The sequence below is a fragment of the Aricia agestis genome, chromosome Z, assembly GCF_905147365.1.
Source record: "Aricia agestis chromosome Z, ilAriAges1.1, whole genome shotgun sequence".
Taxonomy (NCBI): domain Eukaryota; kingdom Metazoa; phylum Arthropoda; class Insecta; order Lepidoptera; family Lycaenidae; genus Aricia; species Aricia agestis.
In genome coordinates, this window is record NC_056428.1 from 35,370,545 (window position 1) to 35,394,679 (window position 24,135).

Sequence of the window (24,135 nt, forward strand, 5' to 3'; positions counted from 1 at the left end):
GAAGGTGGTAATGTGGCCCCCCACTTCGTTTATCAAGCATTATTTTAAAAATATAGGAGTTAGAAACCTAAAAAATAAATTATGGGATTCCTTATAATTTTTTTTAAACATGTCCTATTAGGGAATAAATAAAAAGATTGCAGGATAATCGAAAGTTTTAATTATTCTTAATCAATCACATTTGGTATTTTGAGATCAAGTGATGGTAACGTGATCCCCCGGGGGGGTCACATTAAATGTATTACACAAGTGAAACTTAACGGCAAAAATCTCAAATGTAATAGTCACCTTTGGAGCATCCACAGGCTAAATAGCCCATAAGTCAAAAATTTGATACTGTACCCATGGCTCCCCAGCTCTGTCATTGGAATAAATTGTGTCGCTGAACATACACGGCACGTCCACGTTTTCAGGAACCATATTTGTATATGAGTCGTCATAATTAGTATTTACGGCGTCTTCGTCAGTTTCAGAGCTAGTGCTGGATATTGTAGTGTCTCTCTGGCGTCAAAAGGCATTCCTACCAGCGCCTTCTCCATCGTGGTTACGTCTTCTACGTCATGAAACCGAGGCCACATTACGACCAATGTGAGGGGGCCAAATTACAATTATTGCTCATATTATTTAAACAAACGTACCAAAAAAATTTACCTTTTAAATTCCGTAGGAGAACTGTTTGATGAATCCGATGTTTGAACACAAAAGCCAAATATTTCTGTTTCTTAACAACTCTAAATAAAATCACACACACTTAAAAGTTTCACCGGTCGCGGAAGTTTAAACTCGATCAAATCACAATCGAACTTGACAGCCTCTGTTGGATTTGTACGGTGCTAAATTAGTAGCATGCAGCGAACATCCCGTTCCACCAAAATTATACTGGATAGCGTTGTTAAAACATGAAAATATTGAAGGGGCCAATATATTATGTGCAGGGGCTACATTACCACCTTTTCCCTGTAATAATTGAAAGCACTTAAATATTTCAAACCTCGGGATTTACGTGTGACATACTTAATGGATGACCCCACATGAGAAGTATGACTCACCGCGTATATGTAACTGACCACTAAACAATACTCTCGACATGTGTAAACACACATACACGTATTCATAATTTCGCCGTTGACCGTTTTTCCTTGAATATTTTATTTGTGAGAGAAAAAAGCGCGCTCGATGAAAAATGTAGAATTCGCTGGTGTTATTACTTATTAGTCATTAGTAAGCATGCCGAATTGCATATATTTAATTTGGTTTTGCGAAATCCATATTATTAATTTATAAATTTACGAGTTTTTCTGCCCACCTCTATTTTTTTACGCGTGTACCGTTGAACGGAGTTCCGGGAGAGGACGAACGATATATTATTTACTAGATGACGCCCGCAACTCCGTTGCGCCGAAACTCGTTCATCGCGCGAGAAACGTGCATTTTCTAGGACGAAAAGTATCCTATGTCCTTTCCCGGGACTCAAAGTACCTCCATGCCAAATTTCAGCCAAATCGGTTCAGCGGTTTGGGCGTGAAGAGGTAACAGACAGACAGACAGACAGACATACTCACTTTCGCATTTATAATATTAGTATGGATTACGGAAAAATATAAGGCTCTCGCAAGATAAACGATAATAATTTAACAAGGCTACATCTACCAAACTATAAGTCTATTTTTAACATATTTGCGTAGCAGAACTGGCAGAGCAACAGAAGAACCTCCGCTGTTTTTCAAAAGCTAGTCCTCACTATAAACCAGTACCTAAAAGTCGAGCTTTGTGAGGGCTCGCATCGTCACACCTTGACTGACTGCAGATCACGATTCACGAATCACGACACATAGCCACATAGAAAAAACTTTGACTGACTGATGATAACACATCTACATGTTAATAAAAAAATAATGTTAAAGCACAAATCAATAGACGTGATAGTTATTCCGTAAAGTGTACCACAAAATGTAAAGATTGTGGGATATAATATAGGGCGCGCTTTGCTCGCCCTAATATAATAGCATAACAAATAGGGCAGCATATGATGCACTATAATAATATTTGAGGCTCGATATTCATGCATTCAGTCCTTGAATTGAATTTGAGTTTTAGCTCGCATGCGTTTTGTTAGTCCCGCAGCCTGCTGGTGACACAGGAAATTATATGTCTGTTGTTCGCAGTATGCACTGCAAGAAACTCTGTTTAGATTAACTCAATGGTACGTAGACTAAATTACATAAAGTCAGAAATTCAAACGACCTAAGTGTATAGGCACTTTGTGTTGCTAATGTACTTACTGCTAATTTTTGATTTTCAATTTATCGACACTATTATTTAAAAAAAATACGTGTGGCTCTGCCGCGCTAAATCTATTGCAATTTGCAATGTAGCATTTTTATAAACTTATGCAATTATAATTCCCATATGTTCGCACGCAGCGAAGCCGCGCCGAAGTCAACAACGTGCAACGCCGCTCGAGGAGTGTTAGGTTTTTTCGTTACGGAATTTGTTGATTTAGTCGCCGTTCTTAAAGCTATGCAATAGCTTAAAAATAATTTCAAATCATTGAAATCGTTATTTCAAAGTGATAGAGCAATAGTGTGGCAATATTATTTGTGCCTTGCTTGTAACTTTTCAAATTATTATCGAGTACTGTAAAAAAAATCAAATAACCGACTCCAACGTTGCTACAGATATGGTAGATTTTTTCATATTACTACTCGCTTAAATTTTCTGATTATCGACTGCTTTTTTTTTAATATTTAGAAATAATCGACTCCATCGTTATTTCAATGTGATAGAGCTTATTGATATTAATTCGCTTGTAACCTAACAACAAAACAAAAAGTATAATAAATACTTACAACGATAGAGATGAGAGTATATTATTTAAAACAAGACTATCTTTAAACACAAATTTGTGTTTAAAAAGAATTTCCACCAAGAACCGACATTTCCCTTTGACTGGAAAACGAATAAAAGGCTTTTATATACAAAAGTTTCCGTAAAGTATTGCTCTTCAAACTCTCAGCCGATTTAGTTGTCCGTATCCAATATATAACTATCAAAATCAATACCTTCATAATTCATTAATATTAGGTCGATTGTTGGAATCAAATAAAATAGATAAATGCCTATAACGCTAATTTGATTATTTCATAATAAGTATTATTTGAAATTGGTTGATGCATCGGTGAAACATTTTCAATCATTTAACGTTTTACATGATGAATAACTAATGAAATTGCAGATTCAAATAAAATCTATTTCAATTCGCAAACTACAATTTCACAATAAAATTTTTAAAACAATTTTGAATTTATACAATCGCAGATAAAAGTTTTCATGGTGTTTCGTGTACGCTACATAATAATTAATTAATTTTCATACAAAATATAAAAACAGATTTCCTAATAATTTTAAATTGTTTTGAAAAAAAAAGGTTTCTGTAATTTCCAGAATTCCATTTCTATAAAAATTTAAAGACTTTAAAGTCAATTGTTTCCAAACTGATGATAGAAATGTAGGAACGAAAAATACATTTTTTACTGAGATATAATTTTTAAGGCACAATCAAAAACTGCAAGTTTCAGTATTTAAAACGCACAATAAAACAACTACAATACCGACACGAATATTTTTTAAACGTAGAAAACAATTCGCAAAAAGTTACCGTTAAGTTTGAACCGCGCTGCCGAAAGTTACAGAATAAAGTTGAAAGTGTTACGTACCGACATGGTTACTTCCGTTTCCGATGGGGCACAGAATTTTGGACAACCGTTGGTACGCCGCTCTGAATGAGCCGGCCCGACCGTTCCCGTTGCCGTCGCCGCTCTCCGGGTGGACGGCGTACCCGTTACAGAGCGGTGGATCCTGCCGACCCTCGGAGGGGATGTCCGGCTCCTTACTGATCTCAGTGACGGCGCTCGCCGCCATCGTTTAAATTCAATTACAACATTTTGAAGTATTCGTAACTACGGACGGCGGCGGCGTCGAGCTCGTTACGTCGAGGCGGCGAGTGCAGCGGACGCGTGCATTCGCACCGGAAATCAGGAATACTTTGCAGGCTGCGGCGACGACTGTAACTTCCGGATGGAAGGGCGTTCCCGAGTGCAAGAGAGTGCGTACGTGCAATGGAAGATGAGGCAGGCGCAGAGAGCGGTTGAAGCGGGTGGGCACGCGCGCCTCCCGCCCGCCCGACTGACCCGAGTACGCCCATTTCCATGTTGAAATTTCCAATAAATCAAAAAATTGCACACCTAAAATCCCGAGGCGACCGCGACGTGCGACACTAATCGTGCGACAAGCGCGCGTACGCACGAACACCACTAACCGCCCATTTCGCTCCGCGGAACAACCTAATAAAATACACGACCTACAAAAATAGACCTTTCTAAAACGAAAATAAATAGCATTAAATACGTAGCATCGCGTCATTCGTAAAAGTTCTACGAATACATAAATACGTAGGGAGGACCGTACTAAATTATAAATATTTAGGTTGTTCGTTGAGAGAGTTGTTGAAATTTCAAGAAGCAGTAGATCGCAGGTTTCATGCTGCTGTAGCTACTGTTTTAAAAAGTTTAGCTATACAAAAAAACAGGTATACAGGTTGTTCACTAGCATGTGTTATATTATATTATGTTGTGCAAATATAAACTGGAATAAAAACTTAGTATTTTAAAAAATAAGTTTTATAGTTTCTAAGCACGTGTCGTGTTCTTTGCCACAATTTTTTACCTAACTAGGTCACTCCCACGTAGGAACCCAACTGTTAATCCAACTTTTAAAATATTTTTCATCATAAACTTTTCAGTTGGCGTTCCACTCAAAAACATTGAAAAAACAAACGCTTTAATTTTTCAAAGCTTTGTTTCTCCACTGTCGCCTAAGCTTAGCTAAGAAAAAATCTTTACCTAAAATATTATAACTAGTATAGTAAATCGAACTTACTGATATAACACCTAAACAAAATTCTGCTTTTGAGTACCTATGAACTATGAAGTATTACTTTTCGACTGTAATTATTGATGTTTGCTATGCAACTCCGCGCCATAACTGAGGTCTGATTCACAATGCCCGCAACAGTTAATAGCGAGTCGACGTTGACCAATAACCGCACAATAAGTTTTCGAAAGCGAGTTAAACGGGAATTGTGAATCAATGAGCTGGACCCTTATAATTAAAAAATATGAGCAGACGATGACACTGATATAAGTACTTTTCGCGTATATTTTCATACGCAACCGAATAAATTGTTGCTTCGTTAGCACTTGGCGTATTTACACACTTCATGCTTCCGACGTAGCTTCCGACAGTATATTATAGAGTATAATTTTGCCTTTTACTCCTTCATTGAATTACAAATGTATCGTCAATATCGATGAGTGCCAATGCAAAAGCTTCGTGCCGTCGCTGCACTAGAACCGCGTGAAATTGCTTGATAATTGTCTTGTCTTGAATAATTCCTTTACTGACTGTAATATTGAATTCTGTCCATATGGATATTTGCTTTGCTTGCGTAGGAGATAACTGATTACAATATTTTCATTTGATTCAAATGTAGGCAAGGAAATCAATTACTAGATAAACTAGATAATACTAGATATCGTCGGCAACTCCGTAGCGTAATAATTCGATCCCGCGGTAAATGTACATTTTTACAGAATATAACGTATCCTATGTCCATTCCCGGGACTCAAAGTACCTCCATACGACCATACCATAGCAAAATTCAGCCAAATTGGTTCAGCGGGGCATGAAGTTGAAGAGGTATGTCTGTTAGACGGACAGACACACATTAACATTTATAATATTAAGTATGGTTTGATGTGTTCCCGTAAAGCGACAAACAAAATAGTCAGAACACAAACAAGTAAGTACTCAAATTAAAAACTACAAACAAACATTCACACAGTAGTTAGTGTGAACTAACTACTGTGTACACTGTACAGTGTAGTGGTTCCCCAGCAAAGAGAATCAGACGCGACAACGCTGTGGTTTTATGAAATTCACAAAGTATTTTCTTCACGTTCGCCAGCGCTAAGCGTAACTTGTACAATATTTACACTAGAGTTTTATATTTCGCATGAATGAAGTTTAAATTGCACATAGACTTTCCAGCCCTAATTAATCCTTCTTTCATAATGAGCAAACAACTTTGCTGTAAAATAATTTACTGGGTATTAAAGTGGAGCGGTTTGAGAGGAGTGACGTTATGAAATTTTTTATCGACTCCGAGCTCAACGGAATAGCAAAAAATCGGCCAAGTGTGAGTTGGACTCGCGCACAAAGGATTAAAAAAGTGCCAAAAAAGTTATATTTTAGTTAATATAAATGTCATAATAGTAATTATTATTATAGTACAATTATTATGATTTAAGGATTTTGTGAATGTTTCACCTGTTAGCGTGTTTACACACGGCGCGCGGCGGCGATAAACGCTGCCGGTGCGGGGCAGCGTTTTTCGCAGCGGCGGTAAAGAATCGTCGCCGCCGTGTGTGAGGGCAAATAGAAACACAATGATGAATAATGGAGCGGCATCGCCGCCGCGGCGAGTATGTAAACAGCCTTACCGTTATCGATATAAAGCGAAAAAGACCAAAAATTACACGGAAGCTCCCCTTAAATATACATAAGTATATATTATAATATTATATACCTACATTTTATTTTGTTTTTAGTATTTGTTGTTATAGTGGTAAGTGGCAACGGAAATACACAATTTGTGAAGGTTTGAGAAGTCTTATCTAGCTATAGCGATTCTTGAGCTGCAACCTGGAGAAAGACAGACAGATAGACAGACCTGCCGACAGAGGGACAGGCATCGAAGTCTTAGTAATAGCAGAGTAAACAGACTTAGTTCTCTCTCTGGTAAAAACTCTGGTAATAGGGTCCCATTTTTACCCTTGGGTACGGAACTCTAAAATACCTAAAAGCTCTCAGTAAATTGGGAAAAATAATTTGTCGAATACGATTAAACTCGATCTGAAATTATTCCACAATGGGAAGCTATTTCATGTCTGGATCGGACGTTCACAAACTGAAAAGTTTGAAGAAGCGACGTTGGAAATGCGTTCGAAGTTCGAACAGGCAAAGGTGGAAATTAGTTATGTTCGCTTTGAGAACTTGATCACCTTTTAAACAACTAACCAGCTAAGTTCCAGTTCGCAAACGGAAGGTCTCATAACTAATTAATAATTAGTGCTGGGTTCATACACCATGTTCGCGTGAAATGAGAATAACTGACTTAGCTCGTAACTTGGTGCACGAACGCTGAAAATTATAGGAACCGACTGTTGTAATTAATGTTAAATAGCTAGTTGGTAACTTTACATACTGGTTATTGGTCCCTAAATAACACCTATGTGATTATCTACATGATAGAAAAACTCTATCTATCTGATCTCTAGAAAGATCAAAATTAAATAAAAGAACGTAATATGCTCGAATAATTGGGACTCGTTTTGCGTACCACAAACCTTGGTACAAATCTCAGGCTTTTACATGATTAAAATTGAGAGCAGTTTCTTTGAAAATCAAGCTACCTGCCTTTTCTCTAAAATGTCGTTGCATACATCAAAGACCCTATTGGAAATATAGCTCAAATCAATATTAAAATGATTCGACGGATCGATTACGAATGGTACCTACCGGTCGGTACTATTGATAAATAGTACCGACCGGCTTCAGAACAATATGTTTATGAACTAAACACATTGAGATACTCGAGAAGTTTTCAGATAAACGGAAGCGACACGACGTAAGGGGCATACATTTTTAAAGACGCCTAGTCTGGTTGATGTATTTTTAAACTTTATGAATTCGTAATTCGCGGCGAAAATGAGTTACATCATTGGCATTTTTAGAGTGAGTGATACACCAATAAATAAGAAATCGTTACAAATACATTTTCGATTTCATGAAAGAGCTGTTTTAAGAGTTTACAAAGGCAGTATCAGCAAATTTACCTATTAACTTATCGTGGCAAACTTTGATAAATTACTGAAAAGGGCATAACCGCTAATATTTTTTAAGTTCCTACTCCTAGAACCGTCTAGTCCGAAATTGATTGCTAGTTGATATACAAAATAAAATGACAAAACTGTTAATTGAGTTTGATTTAATATGACGTCTATTCTATCACCAAAACGTAAAAAAGACTTAGGACCTGTTTCGCCATTTCCTGATAAGGCTATCCACCACTTAAGGAAGATCTGTCAAATAAGCCTATCTGGCACCTTATCAGGAAGCGGTGAAACAGCTGTTATTACATAGAATATCTTGTTATTTGCGCAGCCCCTACACTAAGAAATTCTTGTGGGGTGTGTAGGGGTTGCCTGTCAATTATTAACATAAATTATGAAGACATATTATTATAAAAGACATCAGAAAGATTTATTTAACAATTCAATAGGTATATCTATATTATATTTTATTATACAAATGTCAAGTTATTATATTTACTTATATGAATTCTTAGTGACAATTTTGATACATTATTTTTACTTACTTATTTTTAATTTCTGAATTTAACATTATTGCATTAGAGAAATTAGCTTAATTTTATTGTTATTATTATTAAATCTAATTGTTTCTATGTGTGTGTGCGTGTGTGTGTGTGTGTGTGTGTGTGTGTGTGTGTGTGTTTTGTTCACTCTTGATAGGTAAGATGTTTTTATTTCGTGATGTGTATTTTATTTTCAGTTTCGTCATATTTAAGTGTGATTAGCCAGTTGTTCACCGCAAACTAGTGTTCATTACGTTAAAATTCTTTATAACTTTGCTGACATTATTGTATAAAAATGGTCCTAGGAAATATTGTTGGTGTTGGGCCATTGCACTATTAGTTTTAGGTAGTATGCATACTTTGTCCTTCCTTCTTTTATTTCAAAGATTTTTAGTTAATTCTGTATCACTGGTGTGGCGATGCTGTGTCAGTATTGATTTTCTAATAAACAGTTGTCTGACTGTCAGTGTCTTGGTGAGTTTGTAGAGTTCATATGTCGGAAAGTCGTAAGGTTTGGATACAGCTACTTTCAATACTGCTCTTTGGGCTCTTTCTAACTGTATGATTAGCGTTTTGCAGGCTCCTCCCCATACTGATATACAATAGGTCAATATTGATTCACATAGAGCACGGTAAACTTCAAATATTAGTTTTTTGTCAGCGAAATTACGTAATTGCTTAAAAATGTAAATTAGTTTACGTACTCTTTTGGTAAGCGCTGATATATGTTCTCTCCAGGACAGGTGTTTGTCTAACATTACACCCAGATATTTGATGTTTGGTACTTCTTGTGGCTTGGGAGTCATTACCGAAGTCGTCCTTGCAGTTTTTATGTATAGCAAGATCAATAGGTGCTATCCTTCTACGGTTGGCAGTAAATTTTATAAATTTTGTTTTACTAACATTTAGCGTAAGTAGATTTTCAGATAACCATTTAGCAACTGTTTAATCCAAGTTGGGCATGAGTCCGATGCTCCTCCCAGGTCTTTCCAACGAAAACTAAGGCAGTTTCATCTGCGTAGGAGAATATACTACCATTGGTAAGCGCCATGTTACAAAGTTCGTTCACGTATACTAGGAAGAGGCTCGGACCCAATACACTTCCTTGAGAAACGCCATACGTTATAGTTTCTTCTTCACTAACTATATTAGCTACTTTAGTATGTTGAGTTCTTTCACTTAAGTAACTTTTAAACAAGTTCAATGCAGAATCCCGTATGCCTAAGTGTTTAAGCTTTTTAATAAGTGTGGAGACACAGACCGTGTCGAAAGCTTTTGCCAGATCCAAAAAGACCCCAATTACTTATTCCTTCCATCTATCTCCCTAGTAATTAATTTTGTAAGTTCAGAAACAGCACCCTCCGTAGAGCGTCCTGATCTGAATCCATACTGCCGCGTTGAGAGTAAATTAAATTTTTTATATCGGTCGCTAATATCCCCATTGAGTTACCTTGTGACACAGATTTCTCACTTTGACCACCTCTTAAGTGTGTTGTCCCTTGTATATTATTTGCTAGGTTTTTACCTACGTTAGCAAAGTAGTGGTTCATATAATTTTCGGATTCAACAGGTTGTTCTTTTAATTGGAGCAAATTGACGTTGTTAGATTTCTGGGTATTTGTGTATGTAGCTTTCTTAATTATATCCCATGTTTTTTTCATGTTACCCTTACTTTTTTGTAGTTCAGCTCTATGATAATCTTCTCTTAATCTTTTTACTAGATTAGTACAAAAGTTTCTATATCTTTTGTAGGTCAATTTGAGTGTTTCATTGTTTGGAGATTCTTTTAGATCGAGATGCATCTTATCCCGATTACGTAGACATTGCAAAATACCAGGCGTTATCCATGGCTTGATACCACTCTTATGGGTGTGTTTGACAGTGCGTGAATTTAATTTAATTATTTCTGTAAGCTTTTGGACCAAATAATTAGTAGCTAAATTGGGGTCTTGTGTATGGAGTATGTCATCGAAGTTACATTCTTTAATTTGGTGTGCTATTTGCTTATAGAGCTTAGTCTCTGGGCAGGCCCTTAAACATGCAATGTTTTATTAATTATAAGACTAACTGGCTAAACAGCTTCGACTCTTAAATTTCAATTTGATCCAACTAATTTGTGTGGTGGTTAATTGCAGCAGTATATCGTACTATGAGACAGGCAGGTCAGCTGGTACTCTGTTAGCGCCCCACAATTCAATTACTCGGTTCGCCATGCTGACGTGACTTGTACTTTTACGTAAGTGTGTAACACACTTTGTTCAATTACTGCCACGCCGAGACTTATCGATGAAATTATGGCGTGCATTAATATAATATGAGGGAGCAAAATGTTATGGCATAATTTTTAATGCAATATGCTTAAGGAGTAAAAAATTAGTCCGTCCGCTTTAACATCCAAATCTATTTTATAAACATCGTTCAGACTTTCAGACTTATAGCCACAGTAGAAATGTGAAAGAACCTTGGTTGGAAAAAGGACAAAGTTTTAGAATGGGCATTGTCCAAAAAAAAATCACATGTACTTTTAATATTTTTTTTTCGTTAAAATAGGGTATTTTAAGAATATAAATTAAATTATTTTGAAATTCATTGGCTAGTTTTTTCTCAATAAATTTTTAAAGTTTCGCTCTGACGTCATCATCGGCGGGAATCGACCTCTGCAGTATGTTTTAAATTTCATTTCAATCTTATTTATAATGGCTGGTTCGTCAAATGCAAGTTCTCGTTATGTGAAAGCTGATACGAGAAGCTTACTAAAAGTTCGAAACGTAATGTTGGTCGAATTTATTGCTAACTAGCTTTTGCCCGCGACTTCGTCCGCGTGGACTTCAGTTTATAGCGCGCGATGTCAACAAAATTGGTGTCAAAAGCTTTCATAAATAACCCTTCTGGCAGTCGGGTAAAAATCCCTGGTACCCCTTAAATCAAAACAGCTGTGCAGTGTGCACATAATATTTCAATTTTTTAATTAAACTTTATTTTTTGTGCCAAATTTTTAAGCTTATTTAGCCCTCCAATTACACAACTTTATCCATAAACTATTTATCATTGATAGGTTTAAGGTTACGTCACTGCATAGATAAAGTACTAATTCATTACATAACGTAAAAAAGAAAAGATAATTACCACATATTATAGAAAGACTTTTGGGTAAGCGTTAGCGCGATGTAAGAGACGCACGGCGCCATCTATTATGCATTTTTGGAACTAACTTAATTTGAACAAATTTACGCATTTTCACCCCCTTACAACGCTTTTTTCCAGTAAAAAAGTAGCCTTTGTCCTTTCTCAGGCTTTAGACTATCTGTATACAAAATTTCATTACAATCGGTTCAGTAGTTTTGGCGTGAAAGCGAGACAGACAGACAGAGATACTTTCGCATTTATAATATTAGTATAGATAGTATAGATTTAACGCCATTGAAGGTCAAACTAAGGTTAAACATATTTGTTCAAAAATATAAGTAACTAATGGATATTTTTTTCGTTTATATACAGAAAAAGGATCAATGACCTTATTCCTCGAAATGTTTTTGTAATGAGCAAAATTAAAAAAAAATGGACAATCCCCATTCCTTTGTTATCTTCAACAAATCCTATCTATGGTGGTCATAAGCGCTTACACTTGACACGCTTAGCACAATACAACCCCATCTTCTGCTATGTCAGTTATTCTCACACATTAAAAATTATTAACGTAGAATACGTTTATGGATATGATGGGTTGCTAGTAGGTATGCGATGAGGTCCGTATGTAATGAAAGTCTAGACTTACTGATACAGCAGGTTATATTGTCCAAGCACATACACTAGGTTCATATCTATAGTTCGAAAGAAGGTGCAGAACAGGGAATGAAAAAGCACAGTATGATATAGCACGAAATGATATTATAAAGAGTTCAAGCACAGGATAGTGATTTAGCGAAATATTTAAGCTGCGGCGAACAAGCGAGTGACATGCGCTCCGTGTCAGTATCGGGGAGTGACTGGGGAGCACAGATTACTAGTATATATTATTATGGGGAGGTTTTAGAAAACATGCGCGCGCGACGCTCCGGCGGGACCGGTTATATCGATAGTGCAAGGCACTGCTCGATAAACCGCTATCGATAATTTGTCGTATCGATATCGACCATCTGGTATACATTTAGTTTAATTAATAAATAAAATATATAGTTGTAAATATGCAAAATATGTATACGTAAAATTATAAATATAGATAAGAAAGTGTATATTATGTGCTTGTAAATATTGTAAATATAAAATAAAAAAATATAAATAAAGAAATATAAAATGAATAAAGGTAGGCCACACGTTCAAGTCCATATATAAAATATGCTTTCACACTAACCCGGCTTTAAACTTACTCGTCTTTTCAGACCGGACCACTCTCGTCTATGGCCGTTATCGATCGCCTAAAAGCTTCACGATATTTTATTTCAAACACACCGTTAGGTTTAATAAAATAATAACGTTAACAAAATTTGCCTTTGTTTTACGTCGAGTTTCAGTCAAATATGCAAGGTTTTTAAACGCTGTAGTAACGATATGAGCATTTTTAGGTACGGTAAATTTTAAATTTTATCATTAGTAGCCTGTGGACATGTAAACATAAGAGAACCACCGTTATTTATTCACCAACGAACATTGATCATCTAGTGCAGGAGTCACCAATTAGTTTCGCTCGGGGTCTGTTTTAAGAGCGCCTTCACATTACATCGCAAGCAGTGCGGCAGCAGCTCTGCAGTCGCAGTGCTTGCGACGTAATGTGAAGGCAGCCTAAGAGATGAAATGACCTTCGCGGTCCACACATTTTGAGAGATTGTTAAAATATTGGTGTAAGCTCTTGACATTAAAAGGAAATGTTCATCAATAGGTCGAGACCGAAATTTATTTTTAACGAAGTTCATCTTCGAAAATGCTTGGTCCGCACACAATGGGTCGGCGGTCCGGATGCGGACTGCGGTCCTCCATTTGGGGTCACCCCAGGGGTCACCCCTGATCTAGTGGATTGATTTAAATGCAGAAGTTAAGAATGTTCTTTCTAAATTCTTAATTATGTTAAGCAGAAGTCTGTGAGAATATCGAGATGATCTGGGAAAATTATGATTTTCAGGACTTACCTAGCGCGCTATCATCGCACGGTTGGCTGAGCGGTCGTCGGGACGGCGACGTCTTTTGTTGGTGCTGCGGCTGGAGTTTGAGCACGTGTGCTGGTACTGCTCCCTCCTGGGGCGGCTCTCCCGGTATTCGCACCAGGTACCAGTCGCTGCGAGCCGACCAAGCCTCCAGCACCTCCACCTGTTGGCCCTTTGTCACCGATACCTCGCCTGACCCGCTCGCCGTGTGCTCTGCTATCACCCATGTCATCTCTGGACCGGCCTGTGAAAGAAAAAATATATTAAAATTAGATACCAAAGGAAGGTCCAAGAGAGTCCTGGGTCTGGTCTGGTGCGCAGTACCAGGGTGCTCAATGCTCATATAGCATTGGCTAGTTTCGATTGTGAAGTTAGAAATCAAAATGGAATTTGTCAAAAGCCATAACATCGATCGGTAAGTAATAAACAAGTATCAAGCATTGCTGATTGCAAGTTGCATCACATCACATCCCATAATTTTTTGACATCCAACTTCGATATCGAAACTAGCGAATGCATTATGACTAAGCCCTTTTTGATAAGTCCTAGAGTGTATTGCTCTAGGATAGCAATCGCTCATCATTAGTCAATCCGTCTGTTCTTTGCCTGTATCCATTAAAATTTTCATTCCATTAAAAACGATACTACAAAAGCGAGTTTGGTAACCAAATCGATATCGTAATCTACTCAATTGGAATCCACTTGCCAATAGCATTAATTTCAGAGTAAAAAGTCATCAAATACTGAAGTGTGGTAGCACTATTTTCAATGATTGCCTATCAATTTTTAGAGTTCCGTACCCAAAGGGTAGAAACGGCACCCTATTACTAATACTTAGATGGCCGTATCTCAAGAACCACTATAGCTACACTTCTAAAAATTTCACAGATTGTGTATAATATATCTGTTGCCGCTATAACAACAAACACCAAAAACAAAATAAATTTCATATTCAATTTCAAATTCTCCCATTCAACAAATGTGTGTTTTTAAGCTCTTTCACAGCTTTTAGTAATAAAATTAAAATTAACTTAATAAACAAATAATTTATTATCTCTTACAAAAAACACAATTTTTGCATATTTTTGCTCTATTCTGTTACGGAGCCCTTCGTGCGCGAGTCCAACTTTTACTTGGCTGATGTTTGTTTCAAAATAAAAATGAAAAAACACAGAAATGAAAAATTGGCTTTTAAAGCGAGTAAAAATATGCCTGTGTATGATAGAGGGTGCATTCGGATTGCTATAGCAAATAACCATTACTTGTTCTTCTTGTAGTGATTACGAATCTCCGAAATATTTCAGTTTAAAATTAAAATCTTTGCCAGTTTAATTACAAACTCTATAACGTTCAAGGGCTCAACAATTAAGAAAAACTTGAATGTTAAAAATCACAGTCAAAAATAACTTTTTCGTTTAGATTTTTATAACAGTCTGGCGACTATCTTTAGCCGAATATTATTTAAAAAAGAACCTACCGTAACAGAGTGTTCATTATTGATATTCAAAAACCCCGCCAAACAACTTCAAAAAGTAATGAAATAATATATTTTACTGACTTTAAGTTTAAATAATTCCTAAGTGTAAAGTGATATTTTAGTCCATAATAGTTGTCACGGTGTGTCGGGGGACCGCCAACAGTGTCTTTTGCATTTTGTGTCGCCATGTCACTGATTGTCTCGATTTGGTTTGCTGAAAACTGACCCTTAAACTGACCGACAGACAGACACGTCAAACTTACAACACCCCTCTTTTTTGTCGGGGGTTAAAAAGAGTAGCCAGAGCACTTGCCTAGCTAACTTAACACAGAGTCTTATTTGATTAGGTATTAATTTCAAAACAATTAATCTTAATTTAACGTGTAAAAGTCCTCGAATTTACAACCTTACGATGAGAGCTAACATTTTCTTTTTGCATGTCATTGTAAAACATCTCTTATGTAAAAGGGAATAAAGTCGATGTGATAACACATGGCGGGTGCTGCAACTAGTGAGAATATGATGTTAATCGGTTCGGGACAATTTACGTTAAACCGAGCCCGAGATAATAATGTTATTTTGTACTTAAACACTGTGTTCGCGAGAGACGAGAAATGCATTATTAAACATTTTAATTTGAATACGAACAACAATCCTCCCGCTCGTGATCGTGAGCCGGGGAACATGTACACCAATATAAATGATGTGGTTAGGAGGTAATTGTTATGTTGGGAGATTCTTTACAGCTCGTTATGGAGCTTGACTTCGATCTTGAGATGAACTCGCACTTTGCGTAACTACACTGTAGCGGAGGGACGCGACATCTTACGGCTACAAATTATATATTTGTATGAAACGCTAAAACACTGCAACGACGGAAATAAGCGACACTGCAGTACCCTCCTGTAGTCTACCGGGGGTAACAGGTAAGCATTATTGTAGACTGGACGTTTGAAACGACCTCGTAGGTCCCACCTATACTAATTTTGACAAACAATTTGCTGACTTGACTACCTTAGCTTAAAATCTCATTCGTTCTATATCGATTGTTCTATAGACTCTACATCATTCAAAGTGTTACACGTTAACTGTCCCACGGGAGGCGTACGAGAGATGAATATCATCCCGCGATAATCCAGGTCAATTCAGCGTGCGTCCCTCTGCAAGGTCTCACGTCGCCAAACCGAACTTCATTTACAGCCAGGCGGCGCTTAACAAGATAGGCACAGTCAGCACACTTAACTAATTACTCTACATAGGTTATAACAAAATAATCTATATAGTAAAGCAAGCAATAATTATTACAGGCACCATTAAAAAGTTCCTACTACAGTAAATGTCCAGGTTAACCTCCGAGCAAGTCATATTAGGCACAATCGGCACTGTTAATTCATTAATCTACATACTAAGTTATGTATATGAAAATAATATATAGTAAAACATCCGTTTATTGAGTTTTTGGCATATTTTCCAATATTTTTGAACAAAAATCTATAATAGGATGAAAACAATTGGGTAGTTTGTTCTAGTCCTAATCCTAGATTGAAACTTGTCGAAGCAACGCAATACCTAGACTGATCTCGCATAGAACATATGCATCATTGTACGTAACATAATATGTACATTGTTATTTCATTGCCGGAGCAGCCCAAGACTCCAGTACATACAGATATGAATTGAATTCGTCTTCCAATGTAGAGACAATCAAAACTTTATTCATGTAACAGAGAAAGTCCGTAACCCAAATGTCCGGGAACGTAAAATGTCATGTGATCAAGAGGTATTTTTATACCTCCGTCCCTGCGATCGAGCCAGTTTGACTACATTGCATATAATATGCCTTTTTTGATAACCGCCCAAAATTGTGTTGCGTAATCATGGTATACCAAGCCAAGCAATTACATTTTTGAAACAAAATTTTATTATAGCAAATAAAATTTAGAAGTTGGGGACAAAATATGTATCGTCCCATTTGAAAAAGTAAACATGTAAAAGTTAACATGTAAAAGCTATTCACAATAGAGAAATCAAACATGCGACCCGACCGAACTTGTAGAGCTGATTTGGGTGGACAAAAACGTTGCTACAAAGTACAAACAAAATAGTTTTATTTTTCATTTTATAGACAAGACCAAGTTATCAAAAGGTTTTAACCACACTCTAAACTAATATTATACGTACGAGCACGAAAGTTTCAAACGCTCACGTTTGGACGTTTGTTTGATTAAACGGAAACTGTTTGCATCCCTCTATCTCTAGTACCTATTCATTAATGAATAGGTACTAGAGATCGCCCCATGGTCAAAATTCGACCTTAAATTTAATTATCTTCTTCTTTTGGCTCCCCGTTTAAAGTATTGATATTTCAGATTTTATAAAAAAACAACAGATTTTATAAATTTGACAACAGACTTCAACCATAAACAAAGGCGTATAATTCGTGTGTATAGGCTTGTCAGTCAAAACATAGTAGTGTGCGCATTTTATTTATTAAAAAAATGTTTGAAAAAAGCATAATTTAAAAATAATATTAGCTCGATGCACTCCTTCACCATATAAACTATAACTGTGCAAAATTTCATGCATCTACGTTTCCGCATTTTTCATAAAAAGGGTTCCAAAGTTTTTCGCTCGCGTATTAATAATATATAGATAAATTCGGTTAAAAAATATCGGAGCTAAACTCATGGCGCTTATACTAAAGCAAAAAGTTAAAAGCAAGGTTAAGAGGATACACCAGGGGCTAGAGAAATAAAAAAAAGTACGTGTAATATCTATAGCTGTCTCCCTTAACTCAAGCCTATACCGCAGAACGCGATAGAGACAACTGCAAAAACAACGATTCGTTGTCCCCTGATTCCTTCTCCAAAACTTAACCAATTTAAGTGTACTTTTTTCATTAAAGAAAGGCTTGAGCTGTGTTCCTATGTTTTGTGTTTTTTTTTTTTTTGTATAAACTAGCCAAATCTGTTTTATGGATGTTTATACGTGGGAGAGCCATGCATCGGCACGAATGGGCCGGCTCCACCGGAGAAATACCACATTCTCACAGAAAACCGGCGTGAAACAGCGCTTGCGCTGTGTTTCGCCGAGTGAGTGAGTTTACCGGAGGCTCAATCCCCTACCCTCCCCTATTCCCTTCCCTACACTCCCCTATTCCCTTCCCTTCTCTACCCTCTCCTATTCCCTTCCCTTTGCGTTCTTATCCTCCCCTATTACCCTGTTCCCTCTTAAAAGGCCGGCAACGCACTTGCATCTCTTCTGATGCTGCGAGTGTCCATGGGCGACGGAAGTTGCTTTCCATCAGGTGACCCGTTTGCTCGTTTGCCCCCTTTATAACATAAAAAAAAACAGCGGAAAATCTGGCCATATTTTTTGGGTTTTTGAACGTTCATATCTTATTTAATAATTAAATTATTAAAAAAAAGAAAACATAGGGACAGTGTATTAGTGACATATTCAGGAAAAAAATTATAACTCTACTAGCATTATCCAGGGAGGAAACAGGGGACAACGTTTGTATGGAAAAAAGGGCCACGCAGCTTTTGGTTTGGTGCTGCATCAGCACCAGAGTGATTCGTTGTTTCCGATTTATTAGTGTTAATGAACTAATTTTTCGGACAAATATAGCTTACATAATACATTCCACATATTTTGCGTGCTCGATGCAATTGACTTAAATTATAATACCACTTGCACTGGCACCGATTTACGGAAATTCTTACCTGCATTCTGAAGCCTAGCTGAAGAGGGCAGTCAACCCAAAAAAATCAAACATCGATCTTTTCGCTTCACAATCACGCCCGTCTTTCATATATATGCCAGGTGAAAAAGGACCACGCGGAATCATCGCCAAGTTAGTTTTTTCTTAATAACTCGATAAATATACAACATTTTAAAAATCTGCCAGGTCATTATCTCAATGATAGAATTTTATACAATGTGTTAAAATATTAACTTAGTTTAATGCATCGTTATGGCAATATATGAAAAATTCGTGAAAGAGTGAAAGATGCATCTTTGTGATTTTTTCTATCGAGAAAATTTTAAGATAAGTATCGTGTTTTCGCTCAGATCAAATTCTTGGAAATATTATAATGTAGTATCTATGTTTAGAAAATGAAACAATTCGGGGCTTATTTGCAAGTATAAAAATGAATTATAAAATCGACAATTTAGGGTTAGTGGCCCCCTTAATACGTGTGCTGCTCCTAGTTTCTATAAGAGTTTAAATGTCTAAAGCCAGGTACGAAGATAAGGATTTGATAAATGGAAAAAACTGCGAAAACAAACGAATCTTATTATATCAACGAACGTTAACTTTGATGACGGTTGTAACCACACTCAGAGATAAGCGAATTTGCCAATACAAGATAACACCATGATAACTAACGACGCACAGATATTGCTTCTAGATATTGTACCTGAATAAATAATTACATTGTAGAGGTATCGGTTTCCATTACCCATAATATATTACAAACTACTTTTTCTGTACGGTCTCTCCCTCGAAGAAGTCACCCATTTTAAATCAAAGCCCTCAAAATTTTTAGGCTATACAGTTTTTTTTCACCCCCCTTAATGGTGTCAGGGCCTACTGTTTTCATTTTGAGGAATATATTCACAATACATTACATAAAATGGAAAACTTTGGGATCAGGTTTTTACTACATCGATTAATTAAAGGCCGTCGAAAGCCCTTTTAATAATTTAAAACAGCTTTTTAGGGGTCACACTATGGTTCGAGTATGACAAATCTCGAATCTCAATTCGTAATAGTATGTTGTGATTTGTGAATTAATTTATGAAGACGTAAGTGGATGAAGTGGATAAGTAATATTTTATAACTTAATTTACTCATTTTTTCCTTATAATTTGTACAAACTTAGGTACCTACTTATTCATCTGGCTAATAAATCTGGCTATAAATAAAACCCGTGAAACGAAAAAATTTATACGTGGGAGAGCCATGCTTCGGCACGAATGGGCCTGCTCGACCGGAGAAATACCACGTTCTCACAGAAAACCGGCGTGAAACAGCGCATGCTCTGTGTTTCGCCGAGTGAGTGAGTTTACCGGAGGCCCAATCCCCTACCCTGTTCCCTTCCCTACCCTCCCCTATTCCCTTCCCTTTCCTACCCTCCCCTATTCCCTTCCCTTTCCTACCCTCCCCTATTACCCTATGCCCTCTTAAAAGGCCGGCAACGCACCTGCAGCTCTTCTGATGCTGCGAGTGTCCATGAGCGACGGAAGTTGCTTTACATCAGGTGACCCGTTTGCTCGTCTGCCCCCTTATTTCATAAAAAAAAACCCAAATTATTTTTTATTTGAAATAAAAAATAATAGTTTTCCCGTTCCCAAAGCGTAAATTTATGCAAAAAAGGAACGTTCACAAATAGTTACTTACCCAAATCATCCACTTACGTCTTTAATTACGAAGGAATATAGAATTTCCTTATAAAGATAGTGTGACTGTAAATACTGAATTGTGAAAAGCATCCGCAATCCGCAGTAGGATTTGTAACCGTTTACAACTTAAAAATTATTATTCTAAATAAGCTCGATAAAAAATCGTAAACGTTATTATTTATTATTATTCAAAGGGCAGTTATGCACTAAAAGGAATTAGTCTTTAAAACCTATAGGTATTATATGTACATTTATTCTACGTCGAGTTTTCTTTAAAATAGAAAGACTTTCATCCCTGTGATTTTCCAGGATGTTGTGGATTTCGAGCCACTTCGCTAAGATTATATTTCTAGTTACGATAGTTTTCTTTGACTTGCGACTATCAAGGCATCTATCTGATTTTTCCTGAGTGCTACTTAAGAGGAGTCCACGCCGCCGTTTTTCCATACAAACGTTGTCCCCTGTTTCCTCCCTGGATAATGCCGGTAGAGTTATGATTTTTTTTCTGAATATCTATGGCCACTATTAGCATGTCCCTATGTTTTCGTTTTTTTCATAATTTTATTATTAAAAAAGATAAGAACGTCCAAAAACCCACCCAGAAAACAAAACTGGCTAAAATATACAAAAAAAATAAATAAAACATAAGAACACAGCTCAAGCCTTGCTTTAAAAGTACTTAAATCGGTTAAGTTTTGGAGAAGGAATCAGCGGACAACGAATCGATGATTTTCTGTTCTTTTATTAGAACTTATGTCGTGTTGTCTCTATCGCGCTCTGCGGTGGGAGACTTGAGATTGGTGAGACAGCAATACATTTTCAAATACCTATTTTCAATTTCTCTCGCCCCTGGTGTATCCTCTTAAACTTTGCATTTAAGTACATTCGAAACTATACAGTATACACCATTGTTAGTAACGAGGAATATACGCAGTCACCCACGTATATTCCTCGTTACTAACAATGGTGTCATACTGTATAGTTTCGCCATGCTTCAGTAGGAATGGGCCGGCTCGACCGGAGAAATACCACGTTCTCACAGAAAACCGGCGTGAAACAGCGCTTGCACTGTATTTCACCGAGTGAGTGAGTTTACCGGAGGCCCAATCCCCTACCCAATTCCCTTCCCTACCCTCCCCTATTCCCTTCCCTTCCCTTCCCATCCCTACCCTCCCCTATTATCCTATTCCCTCTTAAAAGGCCGGCAACGCACCTGCATCTCTTCTGATGTTGCAAGTGTCCATGGGCGACGGAAGTTGCTTTCAATCAGCCCGTTTGCTCGTTTGCCCCCTTATTTCATAAAAAAAAGGAATACCTCGAGACAACACTTTATTCTTAAATAAAGTGGATATTATTTTCAGTGGAAATTAATAAAAAAAATACAAAAAAATTGTTTAACCCTTTAACCGCCGAGCTTAAAATCAATTGTCGTGCCTCTAGCGCCGGCACTATACATCGAAAAATTTATACCTACAACAAATAGTGATGTGCAATACTTATCTTTTTCGATGTCGATAATTTATTTCTTAATTTATAATTTATATAAAGTATAAACTGATATCTAGTATTTGAATCCATAATGTTATTAGTATATATACAACGCTGGCAAAAACATTACATAAAAACAGCTTGAATAGTGAAGTGACATAATTCCCGATATTTGTTATTACATTTCAAATATATAATAATATTAATTTCATAGTTTCCACGGATTAAATAATCGAGTTGTTTAAATATATAACCTACTACAAATATAGATTTTCAATAGTAGATCGATATCCCATCCCCTTTACACGCATACAATTTCATCTAAATGTCGTAGCAGACAGACAGATAGGAAAGCGTTACTTTGTATTTTATTGTAATTTTATTTCTAATTTAAGTATCCACTACAATCACATTTATCGATAGCATCATCATAAGCACAACACTAGTGGAAAATTCTAGAAGGCGGTACTCGCTTATGACGTCAGAAGCGGTCGTCTTTTCCGACCGTGGCGCAGGGTGTGCTGACAACATTCGTTTCTAAACATGCAGGCTAGGGATGGGAATCGTCAATTCAATCACTGAAATTTTTATACTATATTTATTATAAATTAAGTAAAACAAACACGTTTATTTGTTCAGTAACCATTGCTTTATTTGTTTTATAATAAATTAGGAAAAACAGAAATGTTTTAGTGGATTTTTGTATCAGTAAATCATTGCTTATGTCCCGTCCCTGCTGTCGGATTTTTCCGACTCGGGCGTTGGACATCAATACACTTTTCTAAGAATATTTTCGGTAATTTATTTAACTTTAGACGTTATTTTTAGGTCTTCTAATTAAGAAACTAAAGTGTAATCAGTTGTAAATGATTACTTCGTTTACTATTTACCAAGTATAAACATTATTTTAATATAATACAGTGCTATCAAACAAAAAAGGCAGATTAACCGAGTAGTGGTACTGGTCGTAAATATCCGACCATGGCGAAATGGGCACGAAAATATTTGTCGGATTATTCCGACCTTGGCGGCTAAAGGGTTAAGTGCGTGGCACTTTTGCATGTGAAAAGGTTTTATGTGGTCCATGTCTTGTGTGATGGTCCTAAGCAACTGGCCCATATGCCCTTCCTATAACACGTCCCTGACTAGATTATCCCTGGTTAATTAAATCGCAGATTAAATCCGTTATAAATACTTTATAACGTATTTAATCTGTGACAACAGTGACACGTACTGAAACATTATCTATTTGTCTGTATGAAAAAGCTGTGGCGCCATTTGTGTATTTTATGGGTCGTTCCGTCTTCGTCTTTAGTAAGTTTCGCTTTCTTATCTTCAAAATCTTCATATTGATACCATTTTATTGTAATATATTGCATTTTGATGAAGTTTCAGAGAAATTGATGTATAGCCAGATATCGTGACTTCAATATACTTCAACTCAAAGTGACCGCAACGACTGCAAACGTAGTCTGACTGTGTAATTCTCTCCAGAATGTGTGCATTTTTACAGAGATTTTCATCTTATTCATTGTCGACCGGCAACATGTCGATAGAACATTTTTCATTTTCACATAACTCTCATGAGGTGTCGATTTCTATTAAAACTATTCCCCGTAGAGCAATAAAGCCGCGGAGCGGACACGACTCGCGACTAAATGGGTAACGACTTGGGGCGACCTTTGTTATAGGTACTCGTATAGCCATCTACTGCCACTTGACTTACTTAGGAGTTAGGTTGATGATGTTGACTTACTTAGGAATAAGGCTCACTTGCTTTGACCAATACAAGGTTGATGCTGTTGACTTACTTAGGAGTAAGGCTCACTTGCTTTGACCAATACAAGCGGTTACGATTTTATTTTATTTGTACAGAAAAACTTACAGATAAATCTGATTAATGACGTAGTAACAACAAATAGCCATTCACCAGTTTTTACAGTTATTAGTAACATTTCAGTGAGTACTTTAAAAGTAGATAATAGACGCAAAAAGAAGTTTACAGTGTAGAGAGGCATATTCGTCTAACTCTAAGGGCCTGTTTTACCACTTCCTGATAAGTGATTCGTCTCTCTACACTGTAAACTTCTTTTCACTTGGCTATCCACCAATTAACTTGACAGATCAAG

The 24,135-nt window shown here is 36.7% G+C and overlaps 1 protein-coding gene across 4 annotated transcripts in view; it reads right to left on the reverse strand.

Annotated features, from left to right (window-relative positions):
* Positions 1-24,135, reverse strand: part of LOC121738546 (triple functional domain protein) — a 149,740-nt gene that overhangs the window by 51,490 nt on the left and 74,115 nt on the right. For all 4 annotated transcript variants that reach the window (XR_006037302.1, XM_042130685.1, XM_042130684.1 and 1 more), the window contains exon 30: positions 13,618-13,876. Coding sequence is in view for 3 of the 4 variants with exons in the window: in XM_042130685.1 (XP_041986619.1) it covers positions 13,618-13,876 (259 nt within the window). In the remaining variant the exon portion in view is untranslated. The remainder of the gene's footprint in view (positions 1-13,617; positions 13,877-24,135) is intronic.